Genomic DNA, 13449 nt, shown 5'->3' with positions numbered 1-13449 from the left:
GCAGACAGGGAGCGGTGACTTTCAGGGAGGAGGGTGGGAGGTGGGGAGCAGCCTCGCCGGGCATCTCGCTTGGCCGGAGGGGCTGAGCGAGCCCTCCCTTGCTGCTGGTGTGGGGAAGCGTGTGGGCAGAGCTCTGCCGGGTTCAGGGGGAGGACAGGCACTGAAACATGAGCTGGGCGCCTCCTTCCCGCTGGCCCCGTGCTCAGAGGAGGAGCGAGGGGGTTTCCCACCGGGGCTGAGCTCCAGCCCTCGCAGCACATCGCTGAGCCCCAGCCGCGGGGGTCACCCGGGGACGCCCCCAGCCCCTCCCTGTGTCCCGGTAAGGCTTTGGGGGTGCTGCCAAGTGGCTCTGGCCAAGGAGGAGGCAGCCGTGGCCGTGGCTGTAGCTGGGGGAAGGGGGCAGGTGCCCGGGCAGGGACGAGCAGGGATGCTTTGAAAGGAGCTGCGTCCGCCTTGGCACGGTCCGGATGGCTGTCGCGGCCTCAGGGATGCCCGGGGATGGGCTTATTTCCCCGTTCCACGTGGCTCGAGGCCGGTGGGGAGCTCACACGTGGTTGCGGGGGGTTGGCTTTGGGGGTGTGCGAGGGGCTGTGAGCTGCTGCCAGCGAGCGGCACTGTTGTGCCGTGCGCTTCCTCACCGCAGCTGCCTATTTTTAGCTCTTTTAATTATCTCTCCCCTCCACCCTCCACCTCCCCCCCCACCCCCTCCCTCCTCACCACTTGAAATGAAAACGAACCCCTCGCATCCTGCAGCAGGAGCGTTCTCCCAGGAGCATCCTCCCGGCCGCGTGTCCCCGCTGAGGCCGGGGAGGGGGGACACTCAGCCCCCCGCAGCTTTGCGGGGCTGGGGGTTGGCTGCAAGAGGGGTTTCTCCTCACCTTGAGACGGCAGCAAATGCTCTGGGGAAGCCTCCGGGCACCGCAGCAGGCGGCGATTGGCTGCGCAGCGCGCTCAGCAGCCGTGTGCGGGCGAGTATTTATGGTGGCGGTGGTTGGGGGTTTGGCACTCGGCATCCCGCAGCCCCGTGTTCCACGCCATGGTGGACTTTTCCGAAAGATACCTGGAAAGGTAGGACTCAGCACCCCGCGAGGAAGGGCAAGGGCTCAGCACCCCGCGAGGAAAAGGCTGTGCAGGGGATGGTTTGGAAGCGGTGTGGGGTGATGGTGGTGGTGGTGCTGGATGTGGCCCCGGGGCTGTGCCGGGTTACTAGGGGCTGATCACTTTACAGAAGCAACTCCGGAGAGAAAGCAGCACTTTTTATTGGTAATGAAACGTTTTTGCTGGGGCCTTTTGTACGGCTGATTGGTCACAGCTCGGGGCTGTGCGTGCCACGGGCTGCCACAGCCTGGTTTCGTGCCACCTTGCTATGGATTTGCAAGCGGGCTTTAAGTTGGAGAACATCCTTAGGTGGTGGTTGCTGGTGTATTGCAGCTGGCAAACGTGCCCACCACCAGCTTCCATCCCCTGTGAGCCCCAGAAGCTGGTGCGTGGCAGGGCTGGCATGTGCGGCTGGAGGCAGCCCATGGGTGCTGGAGACACACAGACACAGACAGACAGATAGACACACACACACGGGCTTTTCAGTGCTCTGCAAGCCCGTCCCGGCGCCGAGCTGAGGCGGCTGCCTTGCTAAACTGTGAAACACCGCTGGAGCTGTTGCCTGGGGCTGTGTGGGATGGCCCAGCCTGGGTGCTGCTGGGTCCTCGGCATCGCCGGCGCTGCTGGAACGAGAGGCAGACTGTTTGGAGTGTCAGGCTCCGTGTTTGCATCTGCTTTACCCACCTTAGTGCTGAGCTGGTGCCTGGCAGCTGGCAGCAGCAGGCTGCTTGTCCTGCTGGGACCACAGCCCAGAGGATGCAAAGGCATCATAGGATTCAGTTAGGGATGAACTGCTCTGATTTTGCCTGCCTGGGGACTGCTGAGGGTCTCCTGACTGATGTTGGATGCCCAGCCTGGTTCTGGGGAGGGATGAGGTGCTCTGTGGGCTGGGGAGGGGTCAGCAGGAGTAGGAGCAGATGCAGGTATCCTCCCTGCAGGAGACACCACTCTCAGCATCTTGAACCATCTGTGTCCCCCCACGAGGGCACAAACAGCACCAGGGACTAAGTGGAACGATTGCCCCCTCAAATCCTTCCACGGCTCAGGGTGCTGTGCACCTTGCAGGACTGAACCCTGGGGCTGCAGCCATCATTTGTACCCCCCTGAGACTAGAGAGGGTGTAGCTGAATCCCTCCTATGCCCCTCATCCCTGGGCATGGCTTGGGCAGTGGCTTGTCTGAGCTCCTTTACACAGACCCACCAGTGTGGGACCTGGGGGAGGTTGTAGGAGGGGTGGCTTGGCCGTGCCACCCTGGGGGCTCGTCGGCATCCCGCATGTCCCCTGCTCCCGTTGGTGGCTGGAGCATCCCCTGGCATCCCGTCCGTGCGGCGGTGTCATGCGGGGCTGTGCCACGAGGGGACAGCAGCGTCCGCCCGTCCTCAGCTGCGCCGCCTCCCGCTCCCGTCCTTGGCCCCGGGGAGCTCTGCCAGGGCTGGGGCTGGACTTTGCGGGGGGAGGAGTGTGTGTGTCTCATTTTCCCATGGCACTTGCCAAAACCCTTTGTCGCGCTTGGTCCTGGTGACGTTTTCCCGGGGGACCCGCGAGCCCCGTGCCCAGCTGTGTGTCCGTCTGTCTGTCCATCCCCGTGCAGCGCGGTTGGGGTGGTGACGAGGGGTCTGTGCCCTTGCATCAGGCTCTGCCAGTCCCAACCACTTCGATACAGAGCCATCCCCACGGCCATGCCCGAGGGGGATGAGCCACGCTCCAAAGCGTGAGCAGCAGCGTGTGTCGCGTGGGTCCGCAGCGCCGTGCCCGCGGGGGGTGACCGCGGCAAGCGCTGCTGGCTGCTCCTGCCCCAGCTCTCCCCGCTGCCTGTGCTCTGTAAATAACCCTCATCCAGTGCCTCCGCGATTCTTTTCCCCAATAGAAACATCCAACAACTACCCAACAACTCCCCAACCATCCACCCCGATGAGGGGGGTTTTTTTCCCACCTTCCCTCGAGTTCCCCCAGCAACGCCAGAGCCATCCACAATTAGCAGCGGGGCTGAGCCAACCCTTGCTCGAGGCTTTCCCCGCGTTCGCCCCACGCCGCATTTAAAGCTCCTGTGCTCTGAGCCCTCCCACTCGGCTCGGTGCGCACGGGCGGGAGCGGCGCCGGGAGCGGCGGCAGAGCAGCGCAGCGCCGGCACCCGCCGCGCCTTCCCTCCCTCCTTCCCTCCCTCCTTCCTTCCTTCCTCCCTTCCCACCGGCCATGCCCTTTTTCCGCGACCTCTCCAAGCCTCAGCCGCTGGAGTTTCACGCCGAGATGCTGCTGGGAGTGCAGAGACCTCACACGGGCAGCCTGCAGCGCCGGCACACCATGAAGGAGTAGGTGGTTTGCTGGGTGGCCGTGCTTCCCACCGCAGCCCCCTCACCTCTGCCACCCCACAGCCCTTCTTCTGCCTGCTCAAACTCGCTTTTCCCCTCCAGAGCCAAGGACATGAAGAACCGCTTGGGGATCTTTCGGCGGCGGAACGAGTCGCCCGGGGCCAACCCGGCTGGGAAGCTCGACAAAGTGCTCAAATCGCTCAAGTAGGTGATGTGAGGGTGGGGATGGGGATGGGGGGAGGCTGGGGACGAGCTCAGATGGGGCTGAGGCTCTGAACAAACACGTTTTGTATCTGCAGGAGCGTTAAAACCATCTCTTAGCTGGAGATTCCCCCAGGGGAGGGTGGGAGGTCTGTCTGGGAGGCAGCACAGTGGTGGCTTGGGCTGGAAATTTCCCTCCTGGCTGGTGTTTTTTTTTTTCCCTGTGTGTGAAACTTTTAACTGGCTGCAGGATGGTTTGAAAAACCACTTTGCTCTGGAGATGCTCCAGCAGCAGGAGCCCAGCCCTCCCTACCCTTGTGCTTTAACCAACTGCCTGAATGTGGCTGCTGGAATCCTGCAGCCTCCCAGGCGTCTCCTGCAGCTTTTCTAGTTCTTGCTCAGACACCCCAAGCAGCACAGCCACCCCCACAGACCTCCTTCTGTCAGATTTCCCTCCTGCAGAGGGTTTCTCCTCCTTCCAGCAGAGGTTTCTCCTTCCAGCAGAGGCACTGGGGTGCTGCTGGGGCAGCGTGGCTTTGGCAGCTCCACTTTGCCAACACACTGTCCTTCTCCTGCAGACCCACTCCTGAGGAAGCTCTCAAGTGGGGGGACTCCCTGGAGAAGCTGCTGCTGCACAAATGTGAGTGTTTTCCCATCCCTTCTGCTGCTTGTTTGCTGACAGGGGGAATATCCAGACACGTGCATGGATAAAGCTGTTTCCTCTGTTAATTCCCTTGGGTGTTTGGGGATAGACAAAGAGGAATGAGGCTGCCCCTTGGCTGCACCCCTTCTCCTGCCTGGCTTGGGGAAGGGGTTCTGTGACAGGGGCTGGGGAAAGCCACAGCTTAGGGCTGCAGCTGCCCTCCAGAAGAAGGCAGCAATTTGTGGCTGTGCCCACAGAGCTGTGTGAAGCAGGAGCTGCTTTAGACCATTCCCTTTCTTAAGTGTCCCAGCTGAGGCATCCTGCATTATGCTCATGCCCTACACTCATCCCCCACAGGGACAGCCAGGGAGTCCTGTCCCCACAGCTCCCCCTGCCCCAAGCCCAGCCTCCCTCTTGCCTCTGCAAGCCAGGACCGTGGATTCAGCACGTGGAGCCACACCTTGTGTTGCTGTGCTCTGCACAAGGGCTCACGAGGAGTTTTTAGGGGACAGGTTGAGGAGGCTGCATCTTTGCAAGGTTGCTGTGCTGAGAGGCTGGTGAGGCCATTCCCTTCCTGGGAGCAGGGAGCAGTAGATGTGTGTGTGTCCCCACAGACGGGCTCGCTGCCTTCAGAGCCTTCCTGCGCACCGAGTTCAGCGAGGAGAACCTGGAGTTCTGGCTGGCCTGTGAGGAGTTCAAGAAGATCAAATCCCAGTCTAAGATGGTCTCCAAAGCCAAGAAGATCTTTGCTGAGTACATTGCCATCCAGTCCTGCAAAGAGGTGAGGGCTGTCTCCCACACTGTGGCTGCACAGCGCAGCAGCTGAGCAGTGCCCACGGAGCTGGGCGTGTGAAGCAGGAGCTGCTTTAGCCCATTCCCCTTCTTAATATGCCCCAGCTGAGGCATCCTGCATTATGCTCATGCCCACAGGTCAACCTGGACTCCTACACACGGGAGCACACCAAGGAGAACCTGCAGAACATCACCCGTGGCTGCTTCGACCTGGCTCAGAAGAGGATTTACGGGCTGATGGAGAAGGACTCGTACCCACGCTTCCTCCGCTCTGACTTGTACCTAGACATCATCAACCAGAAGAAAGGCAGCTCCCCTCTGTAGACCCCCCCAGGGACTGTGTCGGGGCAGGCTGGGAGCTGTGTGTTTACATGAGCTGGGGGATGGCAGAAGCCTTCCTGGAGGACAGCAGGACTTGCCCTTCCCGCCGCTGTCTGTGCCCACAAGCCATGGGCTGAGCAGGCTGGGGCTGCTGCAGCGCCGCTGGTACGACGCCGCTGGGGGGCTCAGCCAGGAGGGAAGCTCCCACCACAACACTGTGAAACGTGGCCCTGAGCTGGGAGGCCACCAGTGACCCTCAGCCAGCGAGGACAGGAGGAGGCTTTTGCTCAGGGGGCAACAGCACTGCTACCAACATCTTGCCTGGATAACGGAGCTGGGAACTGGACCATCGCCCTTCCCAGTGCTGCTGTGCTCCCTGTGCTGCTGATGCCTCCCCTGAGGCAGCTCCTGGCAGGTTCCTCCTTGGTTCACACCACGCTGGGGGTGTGAAACCACCCTCCTCCTGCTCCCACCCCTCGGTTATTTATTGACCTCCTCTAGCTGGAAGCGTTGCTGTGCGATAGGAAATCCTCTTGTCCTTTCCCCAAGTTCCAAGTGCAATATTTGTGTGTGTCTCTGGAGTTCTCAGATGGAGTGGATGCCTTTCTGGGTTTTGGGGTTGGGGTTTTTTTGAGGGGGGTGTTTCTAAGTTTGCAGGTTTTCTCTGACAAGGCAGTTCCCTGGCAGCAGGCCAGCCAGGACAGCCTGGGGGTGACATATCGTGACGATGGGAGAGCTTGGTGATGGAGAAAAGCAGCTCTGTGAATCAACAGCTCTCCTTACTCTGGATTCAAGTGTTTTGGTTGTTGCTGAGCCTTGGAGGGACTTGCCTGCCTCCAGGCACCATGTCTATGGCATAGAAGCATCTCTGCAGCTGCCAAAAATACATTGTCATGGTCATAGGTAAATAAAAGGAGAATATGATGTCTTGGAGCTGCCTTTTCTTCGTGGCACCTTTGGCAGCAGCAGCAGAGCCAGGTCCCAGCTTCACCCAGGAGCAGGAGATCCTGTTGCTGCATGGCTACAGATGGGAAAATCTGGTTCCATGAATTTCTGAGCTGGGTTTTTTTATGAGGGAGCAGCTGCCAGATGCTCCTGAGGCCAGGCCAGGGGCAGCCCTGCAGGAACACAGAGAGTCTTGTCCAAAAGCTGTTCCCAGGGACAGCATTTGCTGTTTAAACACAGCAGGGCAACAGCCTCTCAACGTGGAAATGCCCAGGAATATGTGAGCTGAGTGTAGCTCCACGTCCCTCTGGAGACACACAAGAAGCAACAAAACTGGGCAGGGCAGCTCCTTTCCTGGCAGAGGCAGAGCTTGGGCAGCTCTGGTGTGTGCTGGCAGAGGTTTGGAAGGGCTGTTGGTGGTGTGTTTGGTGGCTGAAGTGTCACCTGAGTGTCCTTGGCTTCAAGATGTGTTTATGGTGTCAAAGGGCTGTGGGACAGCCATGGTGGTGTGGAGGTGCTGCCCAGAGATGGAGGTGGTGTGGCTGCCCCAGCAATCCAAGCACAGCTTGCCCTGGCAGATGCCACCTCTGCTGGGGAGCTGTCTGTGTGAGGGCCAGGCAGGGAAACTGAGGCAGAGCTGAGGGGACCCCTCAGGGGTTGGCTGGAGGTGGCAGGTTGGTGGGGTGCCTGCCTGGCTCTCCTGGACATGCTTTCAGAGGCCTGTGGGCTGGTGTCCCAGCTGTGACCTGGTCACCAGCCCTGGAGCTGCCAGGACCTGGCAGGTCAGTGCAGCCTCCCTGTGAGTGCTGCTGTTGCCACCCAGCTGGCTCACAGAATCATTTTGATTGTAAAAGACCTTTTAAGCTGCTGCAGTGCCAGCCCTGCCCTCATCCTGCCCAGCCCAGCACTGACCCACAGCCCTCAGCACCTCAGCTCCAGGGCTTTGGGATCCCTCCAGGGCTGGGCACTCCAGATGATGACTCTCCTTCCCAGACAGGAGTTTCCCTTTGTACCTCAGACTTTCTTGCCCTTTCCCCTTGTCTCTCCATCACCTGCATGCTCTTGACCTCACTTCACTCATCCCAAGCCATCAGCATGAGGACATTCTGTTGGTCCCCCCACTCCTGTGTGTCCCTGTGCCCCCAGGAGCAGTGGGAAGGGGCACTGGGCTCAGGGGGAGGGGGCAGCATGCAGCTCTGTACCCTCTGTTCCCTTCCCTCTGCCCTGAACACCAGCTCCAGGGAATCCTCCCTGTGACTGTGGGTGATGCTCAGGGGCATCCAGCCCCCATGGCCACAGCTGGTCTGAGCCTATTTGGATTTAATGGGAAAAAAGGTCCCAAATTCTCTGCTATTCTGATATGATAATAAACTGCCCGTGAGCAGCAACGTGCCCTCGTGGGCAAGAAGCCAATGGCAGCCTGGGGGCAGCAAGAGAGTGTGGGCAGCAGGGCCAGGGAGGTTGTGCTGCCCCTCTGCTCTGCCCTGCTGAGGCCTCATCTGGAGTCCTGGGGCCAGTGCTGGGCTCCCCAGCTCCAGAGGGACAGGGAACTGCTGGAGAGAGGCCAGTGCAGGGCCAGCAAGATGCTGAGGGGACTGGAGCATCTTCCTTGTGAGGAAAGGCTGTGGGACCTGGGGCTGCTCAGCCTGGAGAAGAGAAGGCTGAGGGGGGAGCTCATTAATAGTTACAAGTACTTTAAAAGTGTATTTCAAGAGGATGAGGCAACACTTGTTTGTGTAGGGTGCAGGGACAGGACAAGGGGTGATGAACAAAAGCTGCTGATGACAGCATCTGGATGCTCAGGGCTGTGCAGAGGCAGCTCCTGTCGTTTGCCACTGCCCTCCCAAGTGGGGAGGGTGCAGGAACACCCCTTATCTCAGCAGGAATTACCTGGGGGCTGGGAGGTGAGGGGTTGCTCAGTTGCCAGTAGTGGCAACTCAGCTGTGTTTGTCATGTGCAAACAGAGTAAAGTCCACCTGGGCTGGTTCCTTTGCAGGATGAAGCTCACCCTGAGGTAAAGCACCCCAGGGAAAGGGTCTAAAGGGGAGGATAGGGCTTCATCACCAGCAAGTGCTGAGTGCTTTGTCTTGACCCCATGGGTTGGAAAGGTTAAAAGTGCTGGGAAAAAACATGCTGGGGTCTGAAGTTTGACATCATGGTTTCCTTACAGCCCCAGGGCTCAGGAGGTGGGGGGTAGAGCAAAAAGACTTGAAAAGGCTGATGAATGAGTGTGACCCATCCCAGGTGATGGGCTTTGACACCTCAGTGTCCCTCAGCTCAGTGTGGCAGCAGCAGCTTCCCAAAGCAGCCTGAGGCAGGTGCTGGGCTCAGGTGTGACTGACCAAGGGAGAAGCTGTTGGTGAGCTCTCAGGGCCATTTCTGGTGAGCTGCTGTTGGCTTTTTTGTGACCTGATGGAGGGGAAGCTGCTGTAGCAGGGGTTGGGCTGGGTGAGCTCTGCAGGGCTCTTCCAGCTCCCCACCATGCTGGGGCTCTGTGCCTTCAGCAAACAGTGCCCACATGGATACAGTTCAAGTCTCCAAGTAGCTCTTGGTTGATGATTTAATTGGGGGAAGCTAATGAGCAGTGTGGGCATCCCAAGGCAGGGCTGTGGGAGCAGCCCTGGCCCTCGTGAGCAGCACTCGTGTTGCACAGGGGCCCCTCTCAGAGCTGCCTGGGAGCCCTCAGCATAAAGCCAGCCTCTCATTTCTGCAAAACATGAGCCTTTCATGTGAGGAAAGGCTGTGGGACCTGGGGCTCTTCAGCCTGGAGAAGAGAAGGCTGAGGGGGGAGCTCAGTAACACTGATAAGTGCCTCAGGGTGGGTGTCAGGAGGGTGAGGGGACAGTTTTTCATGTAGTGGCCAGAGCCAGGACAAGGGGTGATGGGCACAGGCTGGAACACAAACAGCTCCACTGGAACAGCAGGAGCAAGTCCTTTGGTGCTGAGGTGAGGGAGCCCTGGCCCAGGCTGAGAGCCATTTGGGAGTTTCTGATGTGATGGATGTGGGCACAGTTTGTCCCATGCTAGGGAACTGAAACTGTCATGGGTTTTTCCCTTCCACTTTAGGAGAAACCTGTTTTGGAGCCATCAGTGTTTCCCTGGGTGGTGTAGGTGCTGCTTTCCCCACATCCCATGTGCCCTGGGGAAGGATGGTACCTCCACACAGGGGACACAGTACCAGGAGTGAAGCTGGCTGCATCCTCCCCAAAATCCCCCTGGAGAGGAACCTGCTCACATTCCCATGCAGTCAAAAGATGCCTTTTGTGAAGCACCTTTGAGCAAAGGTGGATTTAAGGGCAGCAAGAGTCGTCACAAATGTCTCAAGGGTGGGTGTCAGGAGGATGGGGCAGCACTTCTGCCTCTGGTATCCAGTGCCAGGACAAGGGGTGATGGGCACAGGCTGGAACACAAACAGTTCCCCTGGAACACAAGGAGCAAGTCCTTTGGTGCTGAGGTGAGGGAGCCTGGCCCAGGCTGCCCAGGGAGGGTGTGGAGGCTCCTGCTCAGGAGGTTTCCAACCCCACCTGGACACATTCCTGTGCCCCCTGAGCCAGGGGAACCTGCTTGAGCAGGGGCTGGGGCTGGAGCAGCTCTGCAGGGCCCTTCCAGCCCCCACCATGCTGGGATTTTGGGATTCTAAAAAGAAGAAGGTTGCCCTTTTCACCAGTGTGCCCTGAGCCACTCTGGCAGTGCACAGCCAGCCTTTCCTGGGCTTTTCCAAGGCACCCATCCTGGAGTTAGCAACTTATCCAAACAAACATAACTTTCTACTGAGCAAAATAATTCCTTGGAGCCCTGATCAGACAAATATTCTCAGAATAGAAACAAGGCTACTTTATAGCCATAGACTAAACATAGCTCAGCAGCTGGATCCTGAAACTGCAGACACAAGAATTCCCCTGCCCTGCTGAAAGGGGCTGACTTCACCTCCCTCAGAAAGTGATGGAGGCTTATCAGGAGCACACTGAGCTCATCTGGGCAGCCAAGATGCCCAGGAGCTGCAGGAACAGCCTGTCTCTGATTGTCTGGAGATGGGGTTGGTCTGGGTGTGTGTGGGGGCTTTTTCTTTGATAAGGGTTTGATAAGGGCTGGGGGGGGGGAGATGTGTTTGAGGGCTCTTGTCCTTCTAGGTGACCCCAAGGCTGGGCTCAGAAAAGCCATATGGGGCAGCTGAGGGTGGTCTCAGCTGTGTGAGGAGGGGGGACCCAGTTTGGTGCTGCCCTGTGAGGGTTTTCATCCTGCCCAGGGGAGATACCAGCAGCAATGCCCTGTCCAGATCCACCCCTGAGCTGGGGCTGTGCACAGGAGTGCCACCAACCTCTGTGGCATTAGCAACATCCCTCCCAAACAATGCAGGGCAGCAAAGAAGGAGGAAAGAAACCACTTGGAAGTAAAACTAAAAGCAGCCTCAGGTGGTGTGTGTGCAGGAGACAGAATGAGCTCAGCTGAGCTGCTGCCAGGCCAGGAGCTGCAGCGCTGGGGAGAGACCCCAGGTGCTGCTCACTCATCTGGGAAGCATTGTCATGACTCTCTCCTTGCTCATGAGCTGATTCTTCCCTGCATTAGGTCATTTTTACTCAGCTCATCCAGCTCACACAGTCCCCAGTGCTGGGGAGGGAAGGCAAATAATGCCAACCCTCAGCAGCCCTGAGGTGCTGGTGAAGGCTGGAGGAAGGGCTGGGGACAAACACTTTGTTGCTGAGCAGATCTGCAGGGCAGTGACATGGGGGAGGAGGAGGAGGAGGATCTTCTCTCCTCAGTGATCCCTTGCAGCATCATCCATCCTGCTTTGGTACCTCTGAGGTGAGCCCAGGCAGAGATGTTGGGGATGAAGCTTGGGAAGATCCAGAGCCACGTCCTTGGCACAGGGTGAGGAAGAGAGAGGTGGTGTAAAGGGAGAAGAGCCAAACAGGAGCAGGTGAGGCTCGGGGTGTTTGCACAGGAGCCATTTACAAGCAATTTCTTCTCCCTTCCTGAACTAATAGGGCAATTATTTGAGGAGGACACAACGTGTTTCTCATGGAAAGTTCCACCCAGCCCGTGCGTCAGCTCCTCAGTGCAGCAGCCCTGGTCTCCACACCACCAGCCCAGCACCTCCAGACAATGACAAAGGGGTGATACCTCTTGCTTCTGGGACAGGGGACACCAGTGACAGGTCACAGAGCACCAGACAAACCTCCAGGTCCAGGACAAACCAATGGGCTCAGTGTCCATTGAGAGCTGATCCCACAAAGCCCAGCAAACATCACTCTGCTCTTTGCTGTAGCTCCTGTGCTTGAGTCTGGAGGTTTGGGGGGCTGCAGCTGGTTTTGTGCCTTGTTCTCTCCAAGTAAAAGCAGAGGGGTTCCTGCAGAGGGGGTGATGGAGCACAGGACCCATGTGTGGAGGTGGGGTGGGATGGGGGTATAACAGCAGCCCACAGCTCTGGGAAGGACAGCTACAGAGGTGATGCTGACAAACTTCTCTTGGTAGCACCAGGTGGCAGAAAGAAGGGGCAACAGAATGTGTGACAACCTTTCTAACCTTCATCTTGGACAAGAGGATAAAGGTTTCAAGTGTAAGGCTGATAGAGCAGCTCCCCAGGGAAGCAGGGAGTGTGCACTGCTGGAAGTGGTCAAGATTGGCCAAAGTCATGGCTGGTTGGACTGAGTGTGGCCAGTCTTCTTGGTCTGAGAGAGGGCTGGGCTGGAAACCCCCAGGGATGCACCTGAGGAGGTTGTTCCTCACTTTGCTGCTGGGTATGGGCAACATCTCCTGGGACACAGGCACCACTGGAGCTTTGGGACAGAGGTCCAAAGTCCTCCTGCAATTGAGCTCATGCAGTTCACTTTCATGCCTGCACTGAGGACATGCACCTTTTGGTGCATGGGTCACCTTTAGCAGCACTGTCAGCTAAGCCAGGGGACTGGGGACCAGCAGCTGTGAAGGAACAGCCACATCTGCTCCAAATGCTTGTGTTTTCCTACAAGAAAAGACTCCTTTTCCATGGCTTGGGGACAGGCCCATCATGTTAATGTGTGAGCTGAGGGAAGAGCTTCTTCCTTTTGCCCTCTGAGCAGCTCTTTCTGGGTGACAGATGAGAGCTGAGTGCCAGAAGTGGAGCTGGTTGGTGACGTGGAGCTGAGGGTGAGAGCTCTGCTGCCTGCAGCTGCACTGTCCCCTCATCAGGCAAGTTCAAAGCTTTACAGCTCTCTCATTGAAGGAGATGATCTCCAGGTTACCCATGCTTTCCAGAACTGATTCCAAAGCTGAGCAGCACCCTGAGAACTGCAGGGATCAGAGGTGGAGACTGGCTGCCTATTGCTGCTCTTGCCCATCACCTTTCATCTCATTTCCCTCTGAATGCAAACAATTGACTTTAATTAACTGGGTGGTCAAAGTGGTGTTACAGGTAGGAAGTCTGATAAGTTAATAGCATCCTTTTCTAAAGCAAACAGAGAGGAAGGATGTGGGCTGAGAGTCCTGGCAAAGCAAATCACTCAACAAAGTAGTGTCAACTATCTGTGGCCAAGCCATAGAGCAGTGGCTGCTGGAGCACTGGCACAGCACTAATTAGATAAGAATGATGGACACACTCATTACAGCCCAGGAACTGACTGCAGGGAGGAGTGCAGCAGGTCCTGCTGTGCCTGTGCTCCTTTGCTGCCTGGTGCCCACATGTCAGGGAAGTTCTATCCTGGGAGCCCTCAGCATGGCTCTGAGCATGTCCCATCAGCTCCCAGCATGTCCCACCAGCTCCCAGCACGTCCCACCAGCTCCCAGCATGTCCCATCAGCTCCCAGCATGTCCCACCAGCTCCCAGCACATCCCACCAGCTCCCAGCATGTCCCATCAGCTCCCAGCATGTCCCACCAGCTCCCAGCACATCCCACCAGCTCCCAGCATGTCCCATCAGCTTCCAGCATGTCCCACCAGCTCCCAGCACGTCCCATCAGCTTCCAGCATGTCCCACCAGCTCCCAGCACGTCCCATCAGCTCCCAGCACGTCCCACCAGCTCCCAGCATGTCCCATCAGCTTCCAGCATGTCCCACCAGCTCCCAGCACATCCCATCAGCTCCCAGCACGTCCCACCAGCTCCCAGCACATCCCATCAGCTCCCAGCACATCCCACCAGCTCCCAGCATGTCCCATCAGCTTC

At 58.2% G+C, this 13449-nt stretch overlaps 1 protein-coding gene across 7 annotated transcripts in view; it reads left to right on the top strand.

The window, feature by feature from the left end:
* The window catches only part of RGS3 (regulator of G protein signaling 3), a 77132-nt gene extending 70855 nt beyond the window's left edge, over positions 1-6277 (top strand). For 3 of the 7 annotated variants that reach the window (XM_062011354.1, XM_062011348.1, XM_062011350.1), the window contains 4 exons: positions 3511-3612; positions 4188-4249; positions 4867-5033; positions 5183-6277. In XM_062011354.1, the coding sequence (XP_061867338.1) occupies positions 3511-3612; positions 4188-4249; positions 4867-5033; positions 5183-5368 (517 nt within the window). In that variant the 3' untranslated portion in view covers positions 5369-6277. Of the gene's footprint in view, positions 1-76; positions 320-740; positions 3409-3510; positions 3613-4187; positions 4250-4866; positions 5034-5182 lie in introns of those variants that run through there. The other 4 variants (XM_062011353.1, XM_062011352.1, XM_062011351.1 and 1 more) reach the window with 4 other exon arrangements.
* Positions 6278-13449: the final 7172 nt, after the last annotated feature.

The sequence above is a fragment of the Colius striatus genome, chromosome 19 (genome assembly GCF_028858725.1).
Source record: "Colius striatus isolate bColStr4 chromosome 19, bColStr4.1.hap1, whole genome shotgun sequence".
In the NCBI taxonomy this organism is placed as follows: Eukaryota; Metazoa; Chordata; class Aves; order Coliiformes; family Coliidae; genus Colius; species Colius striatus.
The sequence above is the reverse complement of the archived record's forward strand: the minus strand, read 5'-3'. Positions and strand labels throughout refer to the sequence as shown.